Here is a 26627-nt window from a genome sequence, read left to right as displayed (position 1 = left end):
ACTAGACCATGACGCCCCCACATGCAAAATCTTGTATCATCACCCTCATGTCCACTGCCATTCGTGTACCACCTGCATACCTTTTATTTTGTCATGCTTCCACTGCAACTGCCTAAGCTCTCTCTTCACGGGTGTGAGTTCCCATCCCATGGAGCTCGCCAATTCAACTACATCAAATTCCAGCGTGGTCCTGCCCGTATCCTTCGAATTCTTCTTCCCGTGGATCCGCTCCCTCGCGAGAGCCGCGGCTACGGCTGGACTCTTGAGGGCGCACGCCCTCAGCTCTCGTGGGCCCCCGTAGAAGTTGAGCATGCAGGTGGAGTAGGTGTGTGGGCGCGTCACTAACCAGCGGTCCGGGTGGAGCTCTAGGTAACACATCAAGGTTGCTATACCTAGCATTGGGGGAATAGACAAATATGTAGTTAGTTTGGGTCTAGCATGACTCCTGAGCATTAACACATTTTTCACTTGTATGTTCCGCATTGCAATAAAAAAAAAAATTATTACCAAAAAGTAATATGTAAATTAGTTGTATGTGTATTCTATATTCTTTCACTTTGCTATTAGAGAACAGGTATATTTTCCCATTTTTAATATAATGAATGCACACACTGTTAGAAGGAACAAAAGAAAAACTGGATATGGTAAATTAGTTTTCAATGGGCATTGGGAAGTGTACAGATGACAACTGTGAGTTATACAATATACAACAGCCACAAGCTTTAGTGCAGACAATGACTTTTGTTGAAGTAAAACAAACAAGGCGGCAAAATATAGAGAGAGCAAACTACTTGTTCTTGAAACTAAGAGTCCTGAGGACTGTATACCTGGGCCTGTTGCATAGTATACAAATAATGAATGTTTATGAGTGCAATGGACAGAATACTTCATTTGGTGAAAGACGAAATGATCCATTAAAGGAGGCGTAGCCGAGTTGAATGGATCATTCATTTGAAAAGAACATTCATTATTTGGTTTATATGACACCTAAAAATAGATTCTTTTTCATATGAAATTTGTGAATTTCGAGGCAAAATATGGTAATGCAGTGCGAGTTTGGTCTGTTGATTGTTGCGTACATACAACATGCGCGCTGCAAACACGAGTGGTGCCTGCAGTCTGGGTGCGTGCATGCAATGGACAAATTCGTATGGATCCGAAATTGCACGATGAATGGATCTAAAATTGCACGGTTGATGACATCATTGTAAATGGGCTGAATGATCAATATCGACCAACCAATCAAATGACAACGATCTATCTAGGTGTCATATAAAAGTTACTATCATGGTAAATTTTCCATCCAATGGTAACTACTATGGTAACACTGATCAATAACCAATCAGAATCAAGGATTCCATGCAAGTGACCATTGCATGATGGCAAAGCTCCCATTATGGTAACTTTTATGCAACGGGGCTCAGATAAGTTGAGAAGAATCTCAGCAATCATTGATAACACTCACTACACGGTGAACCAATTAGACTTCCATGTTATCTGGGGGTCGTTTCATAAAGCTGTTCATAAGATAAGAGCGACTTTAAGAACGACTGGTGGACCTTTTTTACACGCTAAACCATCGCCAATGTATATACCATTTACCACAAGAAAGGATCACCAGTCGTTCTTAAAGTCACTCTTAACTTACGAACAGCTTTATGAAACACTCACCGGACCATCATTCAGACCTTCAAAGATAATCATATTAAAACACGTACCTTCTTCTTTAATATCCAGATCCTGTACTGTCGTCTCAACAGGCATGGAAGACGCATGTCCTGGACAGATATTTTGGGGTGGCTCATCTGTAGGGTTTTCTTCATTGGCCTGTGCAAAATAATAATTTGATCACATCTCATCATTTTTACGTTTTCTATATCGTAGTAATAATGTTGGCGCTGAATATTTATAATGCTAAATACAGAAAGTGGCCTTAGAAAATCAAACAAAATGGAATCAAGATGTTGTTGTCTATGGGTAATTTAATAAAATAATCAAACTAGAAGTTAGAAAGTAAGGAGTTGTAAAGTTGAGAATGATCACCCAATGCAATGTCTTCAAGTTGATGAAATAAGTAAAAATAATAAAATTGAAAATGAATTACAAAAAGATTGCCTATGAAACAATTAAATCTATTCTGCAAGAATGGAATTTTAATGATGTGGTGTTCGGTTCTAAAGCAACAAAGACATACCTGTTTTAGCTGGTGAATCTGGTTGCATTTACAGGGTTTGAAGATCCTCTTGACTAATTTCTTGACAGTGAAACGATCCACAGAATTTCCAAAGGTATGTCTCTTCAGCTCCCATACATCACTCCCCTACAGAATAAAAAAAGAAAGGTCTCTACAAATCAGGGGCATGTATCACAAATAGTTAAGTGTGACTTAGTACAAGCTACTGGGAATTTCAGTCTGATTTTTAGTCAGAATTAAATCGTTGTGATACACCCATCAAGAACATAAGAATAAGAATAAGACAGACTACAGTAATCAAACCAACAAAGAAAGACGTTGATTTACTTGACTTTGTAGCACCAATTTAGCAAATAATGTTGAATATGACTGAGCATATTCAGGACAATGGCCTGGCTGAGCCTCTACAATCAGCTTACAAGGAACAGCACAGCACAGAAATAGAACTACTCAAGATTTAGAATGACATTCTCCAGGCTACTGACAACCAGAATGGGATGATAATGATGGTCCTGCTTGACTATCGGCTGCATTTGACACAGCTGACCACACAATTTTGCTGATTGTCTCCAGGACAACTTTGGAGTTCGAGGAGTTGCCCTAGAACTTCTTAAATCTTATCTACAAGACCAAAGTAGCCATATCCTTGTGTCTGGTCAGTTTTCAAGACTAGATACATTGCACTACGGTGTTCCGCAAGTTTCCGTCATCGCTTACACTCTATGTTCGTCCTATCAGAAATATCGTTCGGTCTCATGATGTTTCCTTCCACATGTATGTAGATGACATTCAGATCTACACCATGTTCGTTCCAACTGATCCAGTGGCAGTTGATACTGCTGTTCACAAACCAAGCTGATGTATCAATGAAATTCAGGAATGGATGAAGACAAACAAGCTCAAACTCAATGATGCAAAGACTGAATTTTCTGTCTCTGCTTCTCCGCATCATCAATCATCTGATCTCATTAAGGATGTTAGATTGACAATCAATGAGAAATCTTTCCAGCCATGTTAGTCTATTCGCAATTCCAGAATAACATTTTAGCCTTCTGTAAACCACAGCCATTACCTCACTCTGGTCTGCAGAAATGTCAAGTATCACCTTCGTAACCTCCTGAGAGTGAGACGTATCATTGATAAGCAAACAAGCCAAGCTGCTGTCAAGGCTCTTGGCCAGAAGGACTTAGACTGACTACAGAGACTAAAGAACTCAGCTACTAGGCTTGTCTTCTCAGCTCCCGTTTGGACTCGCACAGGACCTCTCTGACTGCAATTCTATCGGCTGCCTGTGAGACCGAGGATAGCCTTTAAAATCTTGCTGCTAGTCTTCAAGTCTCTCAATCACCAAAGTCCGGATTATATTGATAAGAATCTAATTCGTCGTTCTCAAGTCCATAATACTCGTTCATCATCATCAATCTGGCTTATTCAGCATCGTGGTGAAATGTCCTTCACTGTGATTTCTGTAAAAGTATGGAATCACCTACCTGCTGCAGTCAAAACGGCCTCCTCTGTTGACCTGTTAAAGATAGCCATTAAATCCCATCTATTTGGCTAAGAGAACTATGGATTGCATGGACTAAGCTGATCATTCTGAGGTGTTGAATTAGTGTTTTAGTGGCCCAAACATGGTGTAGTGTGTGTGCAGCGCTTTACAACCGAAAGGAAAAGGCCCTATATCAAATGTCTATTGCATTGGATTGATAACTGAAGTGTCTCTAAGTTCCACTTCTGCAAATTAACCCTAATTCTTCCGGGGGGGGGGGGGGGGGGGGCATAATGGCCCCCCCTTGATAATTTTCACGATATATCTGCTGCGCAAAATTTTTTGACCTCGCCGCTCTCTGACTTTTTACTTTCAAGTCTCGCGCAAATTTTGAGACCAAATTTGTGACGCCCGGGTTACGCAACATTATGTAAGTGCATGTCAGACCCCAAATTGCTCATAAACGTGATTTCATGTACAAATCCAATGCAGATTGTGTATTAGCCAAAATTCATAAATGTATCATTATTTCTACTTTTACTGATTAAACTTAATTAATTTTGCCTTGTTTATGATCAGAATTAAGTCTGGAACGATTTCCATTGAAAAAACAATAAAATTAAAAAACAAAAAGTAAAAAAACAAAGAAATACATAAGAATAAAAAAAAACAATAAAATACATAAGAAATCGGTCTTGGTACCAGAATTTTTTTCATTCACAATTGTTAGGAATGCTATAAAGAATATTTTCACCAAAAATAGCATTCTAGGAGCTTTATTTAGTGCATCAGAGCAAAAAGTATGATTTCATGAATAAATTAGCATAATTAATTCATATAAAATAAAAAATATATGAATTCAGTGAAATTTACCAATGCAAATGCGTAGATGACATCATTCTCTACCATCATGCAAATTTTCGTTGTGATCGCGCAATCCGCGGCTGAGATCTTAAGGGGGGCCATAATGGCCCCCCCCCCCCTCCGGGAATGACAAGAATCAAAATACCCCGGGAGATTTAGGGTTAAAAGAGTATATGAATACATAATATCAGAGTGGAGAGATAAGAAAAAGTATGAATACAGCATGAGTACTCATCTCATCTGGGTTATCTCTTTGAACAACTCTTTTGATTTGGTTGAACCAGCAAGTACTCTCCATTAAAAAAGAAAGAAATATAAAGTAGGTTTAATATACACAAGGACAACAACTAGATTAAAAGGGATCCACTTACAGAACTGTTAGAATGATTTATTGTATCTCACAGCTCTATATGCCCTCCGTGTCACAACCTAAGAAGGTTTTGAATTCAGCAATAATACTCTCTTTAAAAGCATAAAGAGGTAGACATGTCAGATATTATAATAATGTTTGTTATCTACAATACAAGTGTGGAATATTATCAATATTATTGTCAATAACAAATTCTTATTCATAGCATTCACTCACAGTCTTATCCAAGAAGACATGGCAATGTGCCGGCAGCCCATCTCTCCCAGCTCTTCCTATCTCCTGAACAAAGCTCTCGAATGTCCTTGGTAGATTGAAATGAATCACGGCTCTCACATCGGCTTTGTCCAGCCCCATACCGAACGCTACTGTAGCAACCACTATGCGAAGATTGCCGGACATGAAACAGTTCTGAACTCTCCTACGCTCTGCAGGGGATTTTCCAGCATGGTAGGCCTCGCAACTGTTCACTTCAAGTTTGGCTGAAAGAAAGTATCAAGATTGCAACTATTTTCTAAATTCAATTTTATTTTTCAAGCTTATTTAACTTAGAAATATTTTTATCGTATTGTTTACTCTATGAACTAATATTGGTACATAATTTTAAGTCCCCAAAACAATAACAACAAAAAAATCCTCTACATACAAAGTCAAAATCAAAACCATGAACAGAAACATCAGCACAGAAAGTCATTCATCCATACGGAGAACAACTAATACAAAGTCCTGTTTATCATCAGTATTCATGAATATTGTTATAAATGTTATCAGCATATAATGAGGGTCAATGTCTGGACACTTTGCTTCTGGAATGAGCAAAAGATTCCCATTAAATAACACCAAATCATCACAAATATTTGAGCCCTAATATATCAACGAATGAAAGTCTAAAGCAAATATGTAAAAAAAAAAATTGGGGTAAATTTCTTCAAATTGATGTGTAATACGTCCGCACATACAATAACTGGATGTGTTGCATTCAAGTAGTAAAAGGGCGATTTAGCCCCCAAAATGTCCAAAGTGGTCCCTGGGCAATATCTGAGCATAATAGACAAAATTTGAACATTAGTTTTACCTGGTTTTCTATTCTTCTTTGACTTTCTGATTTTCTTCTGATAGCTGCTCTTCTTGCATTCCTTCTTTTCGGCTTTCTTCTCCTCTTCTTCCCCTACAATTTCCATCTTCTCCTCATCACCACCATCATCATCATCATCGGAGTAGAAGGGTTCACTTTGCAGACAAGTTCTGATGAGAGATGCAATCCTCTCTGTCTCTTCTCGTCTAATACAGTATACTATGATAGACTTCAGTTTGCGGAATCTCTCACCTTTCAACAACTCGATCAAAGCCTGTGAATTAATAGTCATGGGTAGAAAAGTTTGTATTCATTTGCTCGACAATATTCTTCACAATAATATGGCTGTTTGTAGTTAAACCACAACATTGACATAAAAATCATTTAGCATCATACAAAATATTTAAAGTATACCAGGGGAAATATATAAGTGGGCCTTTACAATTACCCTTAAAAATATTTTTATAAACTTCGAAGTTGCAAAAGAACCCCAATACACTGTTATTGGCTTCAATACAAAATTAACTTGACATGTAACAAACAAAATGAGGAGAAATAGTGTCTGAACAGACTAGTACCTCCATCAAGATTAAGCCCTCGCAAGTCACATCCTTTTTCTAAATTCCTACAATATCTGTATGTAAAATAAATGACATATCGGGTAGATACCAAGAATAAAAGAATCATTTAGCAAGGGACTTAAGTTGTTTATATAGGAATGATAATTTTTCTATGGACTCAATCACAAGTTCATGAAGCATAGGATGACCAAAAAATTAGTTTTGTTGGAGGACACGGGAATGGAGGTGGAGGAACTAGGGAAGGTAATATTACATAGGAAGTGCTGGGCCATCATTTCACAAGGACTCAGATAAAGTAAAGTAAAGTATTTGTCTCAACTGAATCTCCAACAGAACTGGGGATCAATGTCAGAGACTAACCCAAGACAGACAGTGGCAGAGAGCTTTTGTTGCTGCCATACATGCCAGGAGGCATACGGTATCAGGCAGTAAGTAAGTACTAATTTGAACCATCTTTAACAAACAGTTTTACCCTTTCTCTGTCAAGATCCTTGGAGGCCGAGAGCTTTAGGTTGTTAGGCACTGAACATCCCCTGATGACTGCTCCGGGTTGTCCAGCGATGCCAAGGTGGTGGGCCACACTGTCTGAGGTAGTCTTAGTGGCAGTAGCAGTCAGTGCCAAGATACAATGGACACCAAGTCTGTCCTTTAAAACCTACCAGTTAGATTAAAACAGATATTGTTGAATGGTTTGTTGTTTTAATGACTGCTGATTGGCCAGACTGTCAGAGGTAGTCTTAGTGGCAGCAGCAGTCAGTCAAAATTGACTTCGTTTTCTTTTTTTGTTTATTTCGCTATTACGTTTGACCCTAGTCAAGCACTGCTTATGGTAGCGGTCTTCAGCATTTTTTTTGTCTACTCAACAAAGTACAACTTATAATATTGCAAACTAATACTCTATATACATTTTATGCCAATGAATTACTATTTGTATTTATTTTTGTAAAAAGAAATGTATCACTATTTTTTTTTATGTTGTACACTATGTTTGTTAATAATTTCTGTTGGAAAAATGCTGAAATAAAATAAAATCAAATCAAATCAAAAGATACGATGGACACCAAGTCTGTCCTTACCAGTTAGACTGCAAAAACAATGTTAGAAGAGTTGGTTCATTTTGATGGAAGGGGGGGGGGGAATCCTGAGAGTTACCAGGGAAATAAAGACTCCTGGTTCTTTCTATGTAACCTGGCAATGAGAAGTAGTAATTTACAAAAGAACATTAGTAGGTCAAAATTATGGGACCACTGCTCTATCTAATAAGTAATTATAGCTCTTCAATATGTTTTCCAATGAAAATAAGTATAATAGTTTAAGAAGAAAGCACTTTGAGCATAACTGGAATGAAAATTATACTGGTGTCACAACTGTAGTAAACATCCATGAAGAATTACAACAGAGGTTTGATTCCTTCTGAGAGAATCTTTGCAAGCAAAACAGAAACCCTTTTAAATCTTTTAATTTTTTTTTGTTACCTTGCAGAGCATTAGATAAGATGGCCTGAAGTTGTGACTCCATTCTGAGATGCAATGGGCTTCATCTACACATGCAAAGGCAACAGGTGGCATCTTGGAGGGGTGAGGGAGGCAGTTTGTACCCCCTCCTACCACTGCTTCAGGTGATACCAGTAAGATCTGCACCTTCCCTGCCTCAATCTCAGCATGGACCTAGGGAAAAAAGGATTGGTTTATCTACTTCATCAAAGTTACCTGGGGAGGGTTTCAAGGAAGGACTTGTTGAATGTTTTATCCGACAAATTATGTTCTATCACGGTTAGATAGGATCTATATCGTTCAGCTATTCGATATCAAGGAAAGCAGTCAGATGACAAATGTTGATGAAAGGATCCCCAGGGCACCGTCTTACAAAGACTTGCGATTGATCAGATCAATTGCAACTATGGACAGCCAGCAATGTCAACATCTATTATGCATGTTTGTTCAAAATATTTTCTAACTATGATGTATATTCATGCATTCATTGTTTTCTTGAAAATTCACTATCCTTCTATTTGTTTACCAATGACATTGTGCACATTTCCTGTAGAAAAAATTATGACACTGATGGATTTCCATAGAGTTATGATTGATTGGATCAATCGTAACTCTTTGTAAGACGGGGCCCAGATCTATGTCAAAGTGATTGATGCAGAGTGCTGATGAAATATTTAAGTTTTGTATATAGGTAGTACCAAACCATATCAAGTCACTCCAAGAGTGATTGCAAAACTGGTTTCCAAGTTTTTGGCCAAGGTCATGCGATAGTGTGTTTATTCATCATCATCATCTGGTATACGGGAGTGAGGTAATCCTGTAGATCCTCCTGTCGTCGACGAAGTCATAGTGGTCAACAAATTGCAAACTGATACATGATGCTTGTGTACGTGGACGCATCATGGTACATAGAGCTGTTTGCTTTGCCAGAGTTTATCCAAGCCAGTTTTGAAAGCGACAAGATTACGTGCAAATATAAGTGATTCCCGCAAGGCATTCCATGAAGTAATAATATGTATGCTGAAGTAACTGCCTCTAACATTAAGTTTAAAATGATTATTACAATGTAAACAACTAAAATCAATGTCATGTAAAATTATTCAGCATATTGTTGATATAACTACAGTCCCAAACACTATTTACCTTCTCTCTCTGTGGTTTGGTCATGTGACTATGCAGTCTGGCCCCCTTGAGACAGCGAGGGAGCCCCAGTACTTGATCTTCCATAAGTGAAACAAGAGGAGAGATGACAAGGCAGATGGCTGGTTTGCATTGGTTGTACATGTAGGCTGGTAGCTGGTAGCATAAAGACTTCCCTGCTCCCGTTGATAGTACTACCAGTGTGGAAAGCCCTAATAAAAGATTTGTAATATCGAAATGAGGGAATCAAAATCTTAATCCTCATACTTTCAAAAGAGACCCCAGAGTATTTTTTTAATAATAATAGTAAAATCAATACTACTTCTACTGCTACTACTTCTACTACTACTATTACTACTACTACTACTACTACTTCTACTACTACTACTACTACTACTACTACTACTACTTCTTCTACTACTATTACTACTACTACTACTACTAACTACTACTAATAATAATAACAATACAACTAATATAATAATGATAACTAATATTTGGATTTATATGGTGCCTTTTGTCTTAGGATACAATGCAATGTAGCAGCTGCAAAATATATCTTGATAAACATCATGAACATAACATTTGGGTTGTTACAAAGAACTCATATCAAATATGGAACTCTTGGTATTACCATAGCTTTTAGCCCAACTGCCAATAAGCCACGAGAGTATTTCAAAGATATAAGTTCCTGCTGGATACCCATTTACATCACATCGGTCCAGAATGGAAAATGTAAATCAACGTTTTGTGAAAGGACAGAAGAGTCAGAGGATTAATCGAACCCCAAACCTTGTAATCTATAATCAGGAGACATGGCCACTAGACCCTGACACCTCGTACTGAGGAAAACGATTTACCAATTTCAGGGGCTAAACTGCTCAAGTTTATTCATAATAATGGGAATTACAGTATTTTACACCTGGGTAAATGATAGCACAATGATAAATTGCTTGCTGAAGGAAATAATTAGATTGCAGCCTTATGAATTGAAAGGGCTTTTTAATAGAAAAAGGAAGAAAAAAAAACCTAATTTGGGGTGACATTAGACTAGGGCACCAAGGTAAAATTCATGTTCCTGTTGCTGAATATCAAAGACTATCATCTATAGAGAGTGTTCTAGTGATACATTAAAAACACGTATTTTGGTCTGTATCAATTGCCTGTTCGATACCAGAGCCTATCTCTAAATGGACCGAAATCCAACTCGTTGGGGCCAATATTCCACTCATCTGCGATTCCCGGGATATATTTGCCCAAACTCTTGGAATATTTCTGCTACTCCATTCTGAGCCATCCAATATAATACAAGTATTGACTGAAATCACATGTACTGTAACTTGCCTCTGTTGCCTTAAAGTGCCCTCACCAACAAATCGAGCCATCTTACCCGATAATATTCTCATGACAGCTTCTTCCTGACCAGGTCTAAATGTCTCATAACCCATCTTATTCAATGCGGTAAACACAGCCTTTGGAGTTGCTGAAGATTGAAAAGAGAACATTTATACATCATCATTACAAAGACTGTTAACAAATAAAGTAACAAATTCAACATGTATCTGAACCATACTTCACTGGAAGCAATTATGATGAGAAAACATACTTTTTTATTAAAAAAATTGGCAGAAAAACCACAAAGAACATGGGCATTTAATTTTTTTTTCCTTCACAAAGCATAAAAATGTTCATAAAATCACAAATATGCAAAAAATTGATAGAAGTGAAACTGAACATTTATGATAACATGTCCATGTTGTCGTAAGATGAGGTAACATCCATCCCTCAAATTAGGAGACTATTTCTATGAAGCACATTTTGAGTGAATTTCATTGACAATCTTCCCCTTGGCCAATGGAATGAAAGGGTTTAAATAGTTGTTGTACAGTTGAGGCCAGAAGTTTACATACACCCAGGAAATTCAAAGAAAAGTTTACACTTGCAAAACATCATAACATTTACTGTATCTTATACAATATTTGCGCTATCATGACGAATTTGATATCAAACAAATGAGTATATCATGCCCCTTCATCACATTGCTATGTCATCAGGAGCTGAAAAATAATTAGGTGTCATTTTCCCCCGAAAATCGTCATATTTTAGACAAATTAAAAATAAAAACTTGACAAAAACATTTCATATTTGTGCTAGTTACTTTTCTACACAAACATTTCAGATTACACATTTTTGTTCAGTGGTGACATATGATAGAAAATTTAATATATATCATAGATTTGACACACATAAATTTCTATGAAACGATGTTTGAAAATATAATAACAAACAATAGAATACATTTGACACGAATATAAGTTTTTCTTCAAAGTAAATTCCCCCCAAAATATACTTTAATCCCAACGGTATTCCAATCATGTGAAAGTGCATAATATGCTCTTTCATTTGATACCAAATTCATCATGGTAGTATTTATATTTCTGAAGATATAGCAAATTTTACGGTGTTTGGCAAGCATACAAATTTCACTGAATTCCTTGGGTGTGTATGAACTTGAGGCCTCAACTGTAGGTGAAAAATCAATGACGACAATGTTTCATGAAACCCTTCCTGGTGTTTCCTACTCCTTACCATCTGGAATGCCTTCTTCTGTTGGCTCAAACAATGGATCAATAGAACGTGAAGCGGTAGGATTCTCATAGATAGGTGTGGCGATGCTCAGAGGTTCAAACGTATCTCCTCTACCTTCATCCGAGAGGTTTCCTGTAAGAAGAAAAGTGATAGAACATGAAGCAGTAGGATTCTCATAGATGGGTGTGGCGATGCTCAGAGGTTCAAACTTATCTCCTCTTCTTATGTCTAAGTGTTTAAATGTACGAAGTGAAGCAATTTACATTTACCAACGTTGGACTTTCATCACTGATCACTTGAACACTTCTCTGTTCAATGTTACAGTAGCCTACAAGGCAGTTGAGGCAGAAATACTATGCATCTGTCTACTTGCATTAAAATAATACTTTGTACTGTTTGTGTGCATAAGTGTCAAGGCTTACAAATATGAAGTTCAGTTCCTGCTTCAAAAGGCTTGCTTCATTGAACGCTTCAACCGTTCTGTAACTTAATTGTTAACTGTCCCTTCAAATAAATTTCAAAATACAATATCGTAAATCCCTTTATCATGATCTACAATGACGCATATTGATGGAAATCATAAATAAATTAAATACAATCTACATATGATCATCCCAATACAAAACTAGCAACAAGTTGTAATAAACTTTTGATGCACAAATCCAAACAACAGTAAAAATTGGGAAAATATTTTTTTAAATAGTTATGTTCTGATATGTAAGACCTTATCAAACACACTAAAAAGGATAGCACCCTTGATTAGACTACGTCACCGCCACCATCTCCTTTGGTAACCCACCTGGTTGAGGCTTGGCACCAACTGCAGCAAGAGCAGCTTCCTCAAGGGTAGGTAGAGGACCCATAACAGACTCTGGATCCTCAGGTTCATCCTCACATTGCTTCTTCTTCATAGAGCCTTGTCCTATGTTCAAGAATCCAAATGGCATAAAATTATATGGTTTTGGAATTAGGTCTGTTGATAAGTGATTAAAGAGAGTCAACTATACATGTTACTCCTCAAAAGTGAAGGTCATATAAATACATGCTATGTTGTAAATGAGTTTACCAGGCCTTAATTCAATGTTTTACGAGCAAGGCTTCTCTGATCTAAGGCACATTTCCATATTACAGCACAAACAGGAAAAATAAAAACTTAAGGTCAATGAGAGGGACACTGAGGTCAATGGCCTTGGATTAATTTATGCCCTAGTTTAGTTGACTAACTGATGCTAGGTTCTACTGAATTTTTCACTGGCCAAAATGTTCAACATAACAAAGTAACCTTGTAAAACATTTAAATAAGGTCTTTCTTTCTACTTAGATTGCAATTTTTTTCTTTGAAAATAAAACAAAATGATTGAAAATGAACAGACCTGTACATTTACTTGCCCAGTGACCAGTCCCTCCGCACTTGAAACACTTATCCGTTCCTTCGCTCATTCCTCTGGGCCGGAAACCCCTCCTCCCTCTTCCTCCTCCTCCACCGCCCCTGTATGAACCACCAGCACCAGTCTTCTGCTTCCACATCTTTCTCTTGTAAGCCTCTCCTCGCATCCCTTTCCCTTTCCTCCGGTAGCTCTTGGTGAGCATGTTCAGGCGCACAAAGTTCTCATTCAGGTTACGTTTGGATGAGGAGACGGCACCCCCTGATGCTTTCGCTCTCTTTACACTCACCGGGGAATCTTCCTCGCCATCATCACCCTCATCCATCTTCTGTTCTTCTTTCTCTTCTCCATCATCAATCGACACCTCCTTCCTACCAGTTTTCCTTCTCTTGGACGGTGGAGCTGATGGAGAAACGTTGACTCTCTTTTTATGTCCTTCGCTCTTGCCGATATCATCTAAGCTATCCTCCTTTTGGTGCAATTTGGAATGGGATTCTTGGTTGGATGGTTCATCTTCGGAGATTCTATCATTCACGTCTGAAGCATCATTTCTACTTGCAGACCCCTCTGTAGCTCTTTCTTTCCTTGACACACTTTCCATGAATTGTTCTGATATTGTTTCTGATGCCTCCTTTGATGAGCTGTAATCAGCTTGAGATGGACAGCTGGAAACATCCTTCTTCTTTACAATACATGTGAATCCATCAGTCCTATCCGATGCTGGATGCATAATTTGTGAAGGTAGGTTCTGCTTCTCTGGACTACATCTGATGATATCTGCTTCAAGATCATCAGCACGTTCCCTTACACTAGTCCTCCTAGTCTTCTTTAAACTTCTTTTACCATTAGATACTGGGTGCCCCGTCACTTCCATGCTGTCATTTAGCTTCGACTTCTCATTCATATCCATGTCATCTTGCAATGGCACAATCTCATTCTCCTTCTCACATTTCTTGAGCCAGTCTTCCTGTAACGAGTGGTTCCTGGTCTTCGGAAGTCTTGGTCCAACCGCCCGAGCTGTGTCTACCGTAGTCCTTCCTGCCATGCAAGATCCAAGCCTGATGGACTTTGAACTGAGTTTGGTTCCAAAGAAATCCAAGACCGGTGCAGGTCCTCCAAGGTTTCCAGACTGGTTATGAATGGACGAGGCCTGCTTGTCAGAATCAAATTCTTTTGGATCAGATGTCTCATCTCTTGACCAGAAGCTCTGCTTTTTGGCATTGCTCTTCCCTTGTCTTGGCCCACACGACATCTGTGTAGTAGTAATATGAATAATAGCAATAATAAAAACACATAAACATTTAAGCTGTGTTCGCATCCATCATAAGTATAAGCTCATGGTGCAGTATAGAGCCATATATTAAGAAGAGAATTGATGAGAGTTTTTCTGAAAATCTGTCCCTATAGCCAGGTTTTTGGTGAGCTTTTGAGTGCTTAGAAAGGTAAATTACGGGTGTCATGAGGAAGATAAATTCATTCCACCCTTTCTTTCTAGACAGACAATTGCATGGTGATATACAGGTGAGACAGAGAGAGAGAGGGGGGGGGGATATAGCACTAGCATTCATCATATTGGTAGTAAAATAACTGTAGTATCATAATAATTTATATGGAGAGAATAAAATCCTTTGGTTAATCTGCAAAACTGGTATTGTCATTCGTACATGGATGGGTGCTGATACTAAGAATAACCTGTAAATTTGAATGCAAATGCAAAACTATTTAGATAAAAAAGACTATAGACTACAAGTTTTGATTAAGCACACCATGTCCTCTGGAGAAAACAATAAAGAATGATTCTGTCCTAAATTCTATGCTTTAGCTTGACAGCCATTATGATAACTACCCACAGGGTGAATATTTTAAACATCTTCTCATGAGCTTACTCAATCAAAACTAAACTTATTTTCCTTTTTAATTTCCAGATGAAGAGAAGCCATATTTTCACATTACAGCAGTGATCAATCAGACCAGATCATGAATTGCAAATTTGTAATTTATTGTATTAAGATTGATTTCTTGAGATATATCTGACTTGCAATCATTGATAGGTTTCTTGCAACACTCCCTACAGTTCCACAAATCAAGCCAACATACTTCTGCATAGACAGCCAAGAACCATGTTGACTTGGTCACATGGCCACTCACCTGACCATATGAGTTGCTATTATTGAAGAGTTTCTTACTGTACATCTTCAGGGCTGCATCTGATTGTTCCACCTTCTCATCAGTTCCCTTATTATCATCTTCCGGTTGATTCTTTTTGGTTTTATTCAGGTGCGCTCCCCAAACATCTTCACATGTGGAATCAGCACTGCTGTCCAGATTCTCTCCAGACTTTTCCTTTTTGTTGTTGATGGTGGCATCCTGGACATATAGTGGGATTAGTGTTGTATGAAGTGCAATCATTGTGAGGAATATGGAACAGGTGCTTAATTAAATACATTTTAATATCAATGGCTTCAAAGAACACGAGATGCATAAAATGCAGAATGAGTTTGACGGGGCAGGGAAAGTTTAGTCTGCTGTGCAAACCCTTCACTCGAGTTAAGGGTCTGAATGTGCAGCCTACTCATGCCTTGTGAATTGAAACAGCAAGTTTTGTATGTGCTAGTCTTTGTGTGGAGACACACTTGCTGATCAAAGTTTTCAATCAGGGTCTGTGCCTGCAGACTGGGGAAAGTTTAGTCACTGTCACTTGTGTTATCAAAACATTATGTAGCTGAAACATTGTGTTGGTTGGAATGGAGTCATTAAAGGGGAAGTTCACCCTGAATCCCTGATGAAAAGTTTGTTGTAGAAATACCAGAAAAAAAAAAAAAAAATATTGGTGAAGGTTTGAGGAAAATCCATCAAAGATTTAAAAAAGTTAAGAATTTTAAGTTTTTGATTTGTGAATTCATATACAACTAATATTATGAGCCGCTGCCCCATATTTTATCCAATATAAAATGAAGAAATTTTAAATTTTCAATAGTTCATGATGACTAAAAACTCTCTACTTTCAGGGGCGGATGTGAAATGATTTGTCTGTTGATATACTGAAGGTACAATAAAAACCATTTACATTTTTTGAGAAAATGACATTTCATTGATTTTTTTAAAAATTAATGATACATGGAATGCTGCTTGCATATGACATCACAAATCAAAATATTGAAATTCTAAAAACTTTTTAAACTTTGATGAATTTCCCTCAACTTTCAGGTATATTTTTTAAAATTCTTTTATTCTGCTATTTTTTACAATAAACATGTCAGGGTGAACTTTCCCTTTAATCACTGCAATTTAGACAAGAGGACCTACATTACAGACATCAAAACACCCCTACCCCCCCTTTCTTAAAAACACCCTGAAAATAAGTACAGCATCTTTTCTTCACATCAAGGGATGGTTTATCAAAATTCTGAGATCACATCGGGGAACTTAAACCCTATGGCCCGTATTATGAAGTCAGGTTTAACTTACATGTAGACCATGGTCAAACTCTGTGCTACAATTATGGGAAGCCAAAAGTGTCAGACTTTTTATTAAGTTGTATGTTTCTTATGTTTACTGTGCTCTTTCCTGATTCATCGATGGTGAAGACAATCATCTATTTATACTTCCTAGACAATTATGAATGATTTGAGAGCCAAATGAGCTGAAATATGATATCTCTACCATTAGTGATTTATGTAACAATTGGCTATCCATACTTAAACCACAACTTTAAACCTGAGTTTAAGTTAAACTCGACTTCAGAACATGGGCCTATTAGTTAACATTTGTTTAAAATATAAAATCACCACACACTGCTATGGGATGTCCGTAATTTAAGAGATGATAATTTTCATGAAAAGGACCTCAACGAACTTACGCGAGTGTGACTTGTATCATGGCTGGATCTTTTCCCATCATCCTGATTGATACTGCTGCCACACCTTTGAAGTTTCTTCAACTTGTTATACTTGCTATACAGATCTAGAAATACAAGAGAATGTAATCACTGAAGGATAATTGAATTCATACCTACAGAGTGTGATGTCATCAATTTTCACTTTTTGCATATTATAGATCAGCGTTTTTGATACCATATTTTGGTAGAGCATGATGAAAAAAGCCCACAACCCAAATTTGGTGGGAATCTGTCCATGGGACCCCAAGATATTACCTCATGAATAAATAATTAGCCCCATTGAAGTCAGTGTATTAGCCTGGTTCTAAATGTTAGGAACCAGGGGGGTGTTTCACAAAGATTTAAGTATGACTTAGAGTCGCACTTAAATGTCTAGTTGCATGGGGAATAAAAGGCTTGACCGCATTGGTCAGACCGTGTCATGAGGACGCGCACTACTGTGTATTGATCAATAAGATCGCGCGTTGCATATCGTGTATGCATCGGCATTTAAGTGCGACTTAAGTCATACTCAAATCTTTGTGAAACACCCCCAGGTCATATAAATTGACTTCAATGGGGCTAATTATGTATTCATGAGGTCATATCTAAGGCCCCCATGGACCGATTCCCACCAAATGTTGGTAGAGGGTGTTTTTCATCATGCTCTACCAAATTATGGTACTCATCGGTACACTATAAAATGGAAATAAAATTGGGTATTCATATCAAATGATTAATTTCAGAGACATGAACTTATATCCAATGTGGTCAAACAGTATTATTAACCCTAAACTGCAATAAATTTCCAACCTTTAAACCACTCAGGTATTCAAAGGAAAATTATTTATACCCTGTAATCATCTTCTATATATACTTCTTAAATAGCCTAAATCGAATGACAGTTAATTTGTTTAACACTTTAAATTTGAAACTAATTATATGTAATTTTGAATTGTGGAGCTGGAAAATATTGTACAAAAAAGGTCATTTTGTGACATCATACCTGAACAGTAAGTAAAAAGGAAAATTGTAATCCAGTAATCCATAAAATACTTTACAAATTGAATACAAGCATTGACAGTTCATCTTTTCTTCTTTTTTGCTTTTGTTATATTTAAATTAATATTTTCTTGAATAAAACTCTAGTCTTTCTTCTTGCACTTGCATCATTTTCTATCATTTTTTTTACCAATATGAACAAATAAATATCAATTTGGGGTGCAATAAGTAGACAGCATTACAATTGCCTAAAATATATTTAACATTATTCTTTGGACAAAGGGAATACTTCCCCAATTTAGATTATACTTTGAATTTACCTTGAATATTCTGTGGAGCTGACATCATGTCAATTTAGATTATACTTTGAGTTTACCTTGAATATTCTGTGGAGCTGACATCATGTCATCTCGGCCTGGTTTGCGGTTGTGACTCTCCTTGAAGTCATTCTCCCAGACTTTCAGAGCCTTCTTGATTTCAAAAATCTCACAGCCATCACTGGATGAAGTCATGGTAATCTATGACTCTGTGATAAATTTAGGGCACTTTTTCTTTAGTCTTTTGAATGAATCTGATCCAATCTGTGGGAAGAATATTAAATGATGCATAAGTAGACCTAATGCATGAAATATCAAGTGATAAACTGGGGAAGACTCTCATGAAAAATATGCATAAATTAGCATATTTAATGAGTTTCGAAATTCTGTGTTGAAATTTTGTATCCACACCTAGAGCTATCATATAAAGCAAACAAAATTGAAATTGATCGACAAATGAAGGAGAAAAAGCATTTTTTGTGATTTATGAATAAATTTTGCATAAATCAGCATAAATGATTTTCTAGTAAAAATTTCAAAATTCTGTGTGGAAATCTGGTGACCCTCATGTAGCTCTACCAGATGGATGAAAAAAAAAATTGGTCAACAAATAAAGGAGAATTTTTTTTTTGTGTGTGAATTTTGAAAAAATGTGCATAAATAAGCATATCTAATGAGTTTCAAAATTCTGAGCTAAAAATCTTTACAGCAAAATTGTTACCAGTAGATTTTGAATGTATTCATTTATTTATGGCAGAAAGTTTGATGAATTGTGTAGTGTTTGATATGATTGAAATTATGAAAAGTGTTCAGGATGCCTAGGGTGTATGGAGAAAAAGTATTTTGCTAATTTAAAAAAAATATTGAATGTGCTTCGTGGATTTGAAGAGATTTAACCTTCATAATAACAGAAATGTAATATTTTATGAAAAAATCAAATTAATGGCTTTAAAAATGAAGAATGAAATCAGACGTATGTTTAGCATTTTCTTGTCATAGGCTGTGTAGTTAAGAAATGGGACACACACATTTTTATTCTAAGAGCTGTTAAAAATTTATTCTTGATGCCAAAAACTTGTCCACAGAGTGGCAGATAGTAAATTTGACACTCTTTCTGATGGTATGATTTTATTTTCAATTTGAAAATCAGATCACAGGGTTAAATTGTGACAAAGTGAGAAAAAATTGTGGCAAGCAGATATTCAATTTTCCCACTGTAAACACAAGGGGAAATGGCAATCTCAACACCCACACAAAAATAAGGGTTTGCAAATCTCTTAATGGAGCGGAGCAAACAACTGACGCTAAACTACAGTGTCTATGGAGAAAGGGTGCACTTTTGCACCCTCCTCGATTGCTCCTAAATTTTGCTTTTGACGGGGAAAAGGAAGAAATATTAAAGATAAATTTATATCAAATACAATCAGCTTATCACCTTTCTGAAAAATATGCTGGAAAATAGCGAATTTTGATGACAAACAGATCGGGATCAGCCAGATTCTTCTTCGATCAGCTACAGTGCTAGTTGAGCGTAGAGATGCGCCAGCGGATTGGCTGGCACGTTTGTACGCTCAGCTGTAACGTTAGCTGCGCTGATGGCGATCGAAGAAGAACCTGGCTTATCCTGATCTGTTTGTCATCAAAATCCACAATTTTCTGGCATATTTCTCGGAAAGGTGGTAAGCTGAATGTATTTAGGCCTAATATAAATTTATCTTTATTTTTTCTTCCCTTTTAGTTTATCCCATCAAAAAGCAAAATCAAGGAGGGTGCAAAAGCGCACCCTTTCTCCATAGTCGGCAGTCTATGACCGTCAACTATGGAGAAAGGGTGCGCTTAACTAAGTTAAGCGACCGCTGCTTAACTAACGTTAAGTTACAGTGTCAGACACTGCAACTTAGTTAAGCGACTGTCCTTTGCGAGCCCATGCATGGCTGTCATCAGTCTAACTCTGTTATTGACGGAGGAAATGACGCAGAGCCAGACTAAGTCTCAGAGGAGCATATCCCTGACAGAAATAGACCTATTTATCGGTCTACATATGGCTATGGGGCCTGATTCATGAAATGGTCTTTGGTCGAACCGCTCTACGTAAGAACGAGATATCGCTCAACTGTGTCACAAAGCCGATGTGGGCGATACGAAGAATGGTCCTTGGAAAGACACTTCCAGACATGTCCTACGTCGGCATGTTCTTATTTGCACACCATCCGCAGCCGTCGGCATTGAGGGAAATGCGTTTACGGCAAGCCACACTGACATATCACCTTTAAGCATTTTTGGGGGGTCATTCAATAGCACTCTGATGCATTTTATCTGGGATGGCGCCAAGTTATAATGGGGGCTAGTTGTCATCAATTTCAGGTCGTCTTGCACGGCAAAACGACCCAGAACGAATGTCATTTTAACTTCTCTGGGCCCAAAAAATTTTTAATATGTTTTCTTTTATTCTCCCTCCTGTCTTTTCCCCATCCCTTTTCCAGTTTTTTTTAATTAAACTTGAAATATCGAAATGGGCGGCAATCTCTCTGACCCCTCATGCTTTCTCATTAGATAAACAACATGAAAACAATTATTTTAAAGAAAATATGTATGGTAAAAAAACGTGTTTATAACGTTCAGCAAAAAAAAAACACACAATACAAAAGTTAGATGTTACTAAACATGCTAAATCATTTATTTATTTCATTTTCATTATAATTTTTTTTTTTGCTGAGATTAAATTTAATCAATGAAAATTGTTGGATTTGAGCTAACTTGAGATGATGAATGAAACAAAAAAAATCAGCAGTAACAAGTAGCTAATCGAATTTAAGATATAGATTAGGCCTATAGCTTACGAATCCATCACGATCATTACAAATGAAGATAAGTTCATTGTACCTATAAAAGAAAAGATTTTGGAAAGTCCATACAAAGAGGCGCATCGACACCTATGTCATGTTAAAGCAATAAATTAGTCTCGACTCCATACATTGAAACATTGAACATATTATTTATATTCTTAAAGCTTATATTCTTATATAAACTTCCATAAAGTTATCAACTTTAAATATGACAAACATTTATGATCGTTATCATTTTTAGCATTGTTTCTGTAAATACTATTTTTTCCATTGCAGATTGATTTCACACACTTTTCTAAGTTTTATTATTGCAAAGCACTACTTTACTCACTTGGACATGTTTGCAGCAATTTTCATATTTTGCTTGTCTTCAGTTACTCATACATACATAACTCATCATGCAAATGTATGTTTATACTCTTTATATTTATTGCGTTATATCCGACAAATAAAATAAATAAATTAGATTTTTCAGTCTCATACAATCAGACACATTGATTTTGTTTACTCCATTCAAATCTTAATTTTTTCTCAACAAATAACATTTAGATCTAACGCATAATTTGCAAAATTATCATTATAAATAAGTATTCTATAAAAATTCAGAATATTGAACTAGATCTAATACAATGTCGAAATTACTTAGTTAATTCAATTTTTATCTCGCACAAGGGTTTTCTTTTTGTTTTGAAACAATTTTTTTATTTCAATATATTCATAATCAAACAAATCATACATGTATCACAAAACATTACAAGACGAAATGAATATTGCAAATAATTATTAAAGGTAACATTTGATCACACTTACTGAAAACTACATAATAACATAAGACTAAAACATTGTTTAATACATGTACATACTTGGAAAAAAAAAGTAATGATAAAAATGAAATATACGCATCCATTCGTTACTCTAAATCAACCTGTTCCCATTTCTGGAGATGGTCAATTCCAGCGTAACGGACATGACGTTCAGACAAATTTTTGTAATTCAAAGGTTTAGACAGTAGAATTAGCAGTCTTTTGATAATTGTTACTAAGCTTATCAGACACATTTAAGTATCAGTTACATACACATACAATTTCAAATCGTTTCGTTGAACAGTTGCGGAGAAATTGCACTCTTTGTGAGCGTAACGGACATGACACGAAATGGACGAAGCATTTTTACCTCCTATTGCTTATCAAAATTCCTGTGAATTCTTAGATTGCATGCACCTGACGTTGGTGTAAATTTAATCTTAAGATCATGCTCTATCCATAAAATGGTGTTTAACAACAATTTTGCAGTGCATTCTATATTCATAGCTCAAAATGTAGCGTAACGGACATGACACTCGAAGCGTAACGGACATGACAGTTTCGTCCACTTTTTGTAAGCGAATATGATTATTTTATTACAAGATATGGTACAAGTCTAATTGTTTACATGTTAAGGCTAGAGGTTAGAGACACACATCATAACTGATAATCTGTAATATCTCCTATTATTTTGCAATTTGAGAGGGGGGCTTTTTGTACAATATTTATAAAACAAAAAAATATTTAGAAAAATTTCTTTTACACCAGTTAACAACAGTTAATGAGTATTTTCCAGTTACTACCATCCGCCACACCTAATTAAAGGAGAAAAAGTTGATAGTAAAGATTATTATTTATTCATGGCTTACTATTTGATAATATACACTAGCGTAACGGACATGACACCCTTACGGAGTGAACTTCATCAGCTCTTCTTAGTTTCAAAATGAAAGAAATATGAATAATGAATGTAATTATGTAACAGCAAAGTACCTTTACTAACATTCTTAAGAAAAATATGTAGATATTATTGGCAGGTATCATTAATTTAATAGCTATAGCCTACATGATAATTTTATATAGAATACAATGTTTATCATACCACTACGGCACACTAAGACCAAATCTCATTTTTTGTGAGAAGAAAACAAAATGTACCAGACCTGTATAAATCCAAGATGAACATATTATGAAATGTATTTTATGATAAAGAATATGTACTACTATTAATGTCAGTTTTAAGATTAAAAAAAATGATATTAAAAAGTATTTTAAAATTTAATAGCATTACCTGGAAACCAGTCTTTCATTATCGATTATGTATGAGTTGAAAGGTAATCGGAATGTTTGTAAATCGCTTCTGAGATTTTTTTTCATTCAAAATAAATATCATCCTGACTGAGTATAATCATCCTTTCATCAAATCTTGGATGTTCTAAATCTTACGATCTTGCTTGCTGACAAATGTGGCTTTATCTTATATTGTTGCATTGTCCGCGCTGCTTGTGTACAAATGAAGATACATCATTCAAATCGTGATTATGGCTGACCAAAATACTATGATGACATAATAATTTGATCGCGCCACATTCGTTCCACAGCCCCTTTGCTTTGTGATATTGCAAAGAAGTGCCACTGTAGATTCATGTATTCATAGAGCTACAATGTACATCATGTAACACAGATATCTGACTACAAACTAGTGTTTAAATGTGAGCCCGTGCCATCACTGAAGAAGTAGAGGTTGGTGAAAGTCAGATACTTTGAAGCAATATCATCAATGATCTCATGACTTCACAAGTTGGAGATTTATCATGCTCCAAACTGTCGGTGCAAACAGAAGATAATCAATTATATTGTTCAAACACAAATGATGCAGATTGTGATCTGAGTATGTTGCCAGATCTAGCTGCATCTTATCCTTATTATGTGGCATACCGTTAATTCTCAGAAAAATCTACCAGAACAAGAGCTGAACTTTCATCATTCACCAACTTCTAAAAATAGGTTGAGTAACTGCTGATTCTAGGAGTTATTACATCCAGCTATCCTCAAGCAATTGAGACTGACCTCAGTCTGTAACACTGAGCCTAATATTTTTTTTTGTGAATGCTGCCTTTTGTCATATATAAGGCGTCATGTCCGTTACGCGAATTGTCATGTCCGTTACGCCATTTTTATGAAAATGAGAAGCGGTAAGGGAAAATGATTGCTACTCATGGTAGGGGGTTTAATTCTAACATAGAATCTGAATCTGCAGTACCTTTAGACAATTTTCCTGTAAGCTGTGAAAACTTTAAGTGAAAAACGTAACGGACATGACACTGATAATGGTAAAGAAATCACACAAATCTGAAGACAGATTTCTCTAAAATTGATGAATGGCATAAAATTTAACGATGATTTTCTGTTCATTTAAACATTATTCAACTATTTAAAAGTTAAAAGAGACCTCTGGGACCTTGTTTTTTAAATTTTGCAATTTACTATTCTATTTTTTTGATGATGGAAAAAAACTACAAAATTTTATCAATATTGCGATTTTTCTATTGGAAATTGAGACTTTATGGATTACTTTTTAAGAAAATTTGACTGCTTAAGTGAAATCTGAAACTTCATTTTTTCTCTAAAGTGAACATTTTCCATGGAATTGCCCAGATGTATTGCCAAGGTATTCCTCTCTTGTGCAATCTTATATTCCTCTTCCCTATATTTTCTACAATGTTTTATAAGGGTTCCAACAGGTGGCAAAACAGCTTCCTGCCTTGCAGAATAAATCTCTTTTTTAACTATTAAAATTACTGTATTTAATATCAGTAGAGGCGCACGGCCAATATTGGAGACTGTCTCCAATGTGGGAGATTATCTCCAATATCAGAGACTTTTGTAAAGAATTTGGGTATCCAATTTCAGAGACAGTCTCCAGTTTTGGAGACCAATTTCCTTTGTTTGCATTTGCTGCAAAAGGATTACCTTGGCGGCAAATAAAAATGTGATAAGCAGATTCCTCATGAAAAATTACCCCTTTTCACCGTCTACTTTTGTTTTGATAAGGATTTTTGTTGTCAATCACACACAAAACAAATGGGCTTCTGACCTCAGTGAGACAAAATTTTGGGTGGAAAAAATCATGCTTTTGTTGTTGTTTCTTTTGTCCTTTTGCAAAGCAAGTCTCCAATGTGGGAGATCGTCTCCCCTATGGCTATTGGAGTCTCCCATATTGGCCGTGCGCCTCTACTGAGTATAGAATCTATTATTATGAAAAGCCGTCATTCCGAAATAAAAGGTTCAGGTGACGATGAAGACTAAATTATTTTTCCGATAGGCGATACTAATTACTATCGATACCAAACGATGTCAAGGATTGTCTTGGAAGACAAATTGAAATTGCCTTAGTTTGTGAAATGGAAAGCGCTGATTTGTCGCCAATCTTCCTATCTCGGAAGAATGGTCCTAGAACTTTTCTACGTATCGCTCATCTTGTCATGGAGGCCCTTGGTTACCTTCTATTTTCTAAGTTAGGCTCCGGCCCGCTTCGAGTTTCGCGGGACGGAGCTCTCTGGGTATAATTGCCGGCTAGCAGAGGGACGCTGAATCTCGATCGGGAAAGATGCGGCCAAGCACCATACCACGGGCCGGGCACGGACTAGGCACTTGCGCGAAGCGAAGCCGAAGCCTGGCCGCTAGCCGGGATTTTTTTTAAATCATGAAATACTCTCAAATTTGGTGGCGATAGGGATGTGTGCCACCATGAAACATGTTAAAAGCGCAAATTCAATTTCCATAAATGATTGATTTAGTTCTTACCTGTCAAGCTGGGTGGGACCATAGAGTGTTTAGGTTTATATAATATTATAACTCTATCTATGCCTGGCCTTAATGGGTGGGACTCCTAATAACTCTGTCATTAGCACTCAATTTTCGCGCGGGACGTGAACTGAACAAAGAGCTAGCTAGAGATCAAAACAATTGCACGGGTACCGGTACAGTGTCTCTGAGAAAAGAAAAAAGTACAGTATTTGCTGATATGAAGGGAGGAGAGCAGGATATAGGGCAGGGCAGGGTATGGGGGCAGGCGCGTAGCCAGGGGGCGATGGGGGCGGTCGCCCCCCCCCCAAAAAAAAAAAAACAACAACAACAACAAAAAAGAGGAAAAGGAGAAAAATAAAAAGCGAAAGTAGACTATGAAAGGGAAGAAAAGGTATGCTGTGTTGTTTTTCCTTCTTTTTTTTGTCAAAAGAATAAAAACCTAAAGTTAACGAAACGTTGATCTTCTCTCTTCATAAAAAATGTTGCTTCCGCGCTCCGCGCGTGAAAAACATCTAAATCGCCTTTCCCTTTTGTTTCCCCACACCCTTTTCTACTTCGTTTTTCCCCTTCCCGGTTGTGGGAATCGTATATTCTTGCCAGAGGTTATAAATTATACATGGGTGTAAAGAGTGAAAAATATATATTTTTAAAATTGCAATTGACACAAATTGTCGGCTCTCCTGTTCGGAGCGGGTAAACATTACCGTCATTTCCCGACTCCCCAAATGAATTTTTTTCCGCTTTGTCAGCAAGTAATTTTGGCAAGTATATCTGCTCAAAGGAGGAGGCATTAAA

General features: G+C 36.7%; 1 protein-coding gene across 2 annotated transcripts in view; it reads right to left on the bottom strand.

The window, feature by feature from the left end:
- The window catches only part of LOC129277808 (ATP-dependent DNA helicase Q4-like), a 38630-nt gene extending 12612 nt beyond the window's left edge, over positions 1–26018 (bottom strand). Inside the window, exons 1-16 of one of the 2 annotated variants that reach the window (XM_064095132.1) lie at positions 25830–26018; positions 18433–18637; positions 17037–17140; positions 15326–15544; positions 13166–14429; positions 12592–12714; positions 11793–11924; positions 10594–10686; positions 9207–9415; positions 8046–8237; positions 7043–7225; positions 5990–6263; positions 5134–5396; positions 2195–2320; positions 1719–1827; positions 81–392 (exon numbers count right to left, since the gene is read on the bottom strand). In XM_064095132.1, the coding sequence (XP_063951202.1) occupies positions 81–392; positions 1719–1827; positions 2195–2320; positions 5134–5396; positions 5990–6263; positions 7043–7225; positions 8046–8237; positions 9207–9415; positions 10594–10686; positions 11793–11924; positions 12592–12714; positions 13166–14429; positions 15326–15544; positions 17037–17140; positions 18433–18568 (3739 nt within the window). In that variant the 5' untranslated portion in view covers positions 18569–18637; positions 25830–26018. The other variant, XM_064095133.1, reaches the window with a different exon arrangement.
- Positions 26019–26627: the final 609 nt, after the last annotated feature.

The sequence above is a fragment of the Lytechinus pictus genome, chromosome 2 (assembly GCF_037042905.1).
Source record: "Lytechinus pictus isolate F3 Inbred chromosome 2, Lp3.0, whole genome shotgun sequence".
In the NCBI taxonomy this organism is placed as follows: Eukaryota; Metazoa; Echinodermata; class Echinoidea; order Temnopleuroida; family Toxopneustidae; genus Lytechinus; species Lytechinus pictus.
Note: the sequence above shows the minus strand (reverse complement) of the source record. Positions and strands in the feature narration are given on the sequence as shown.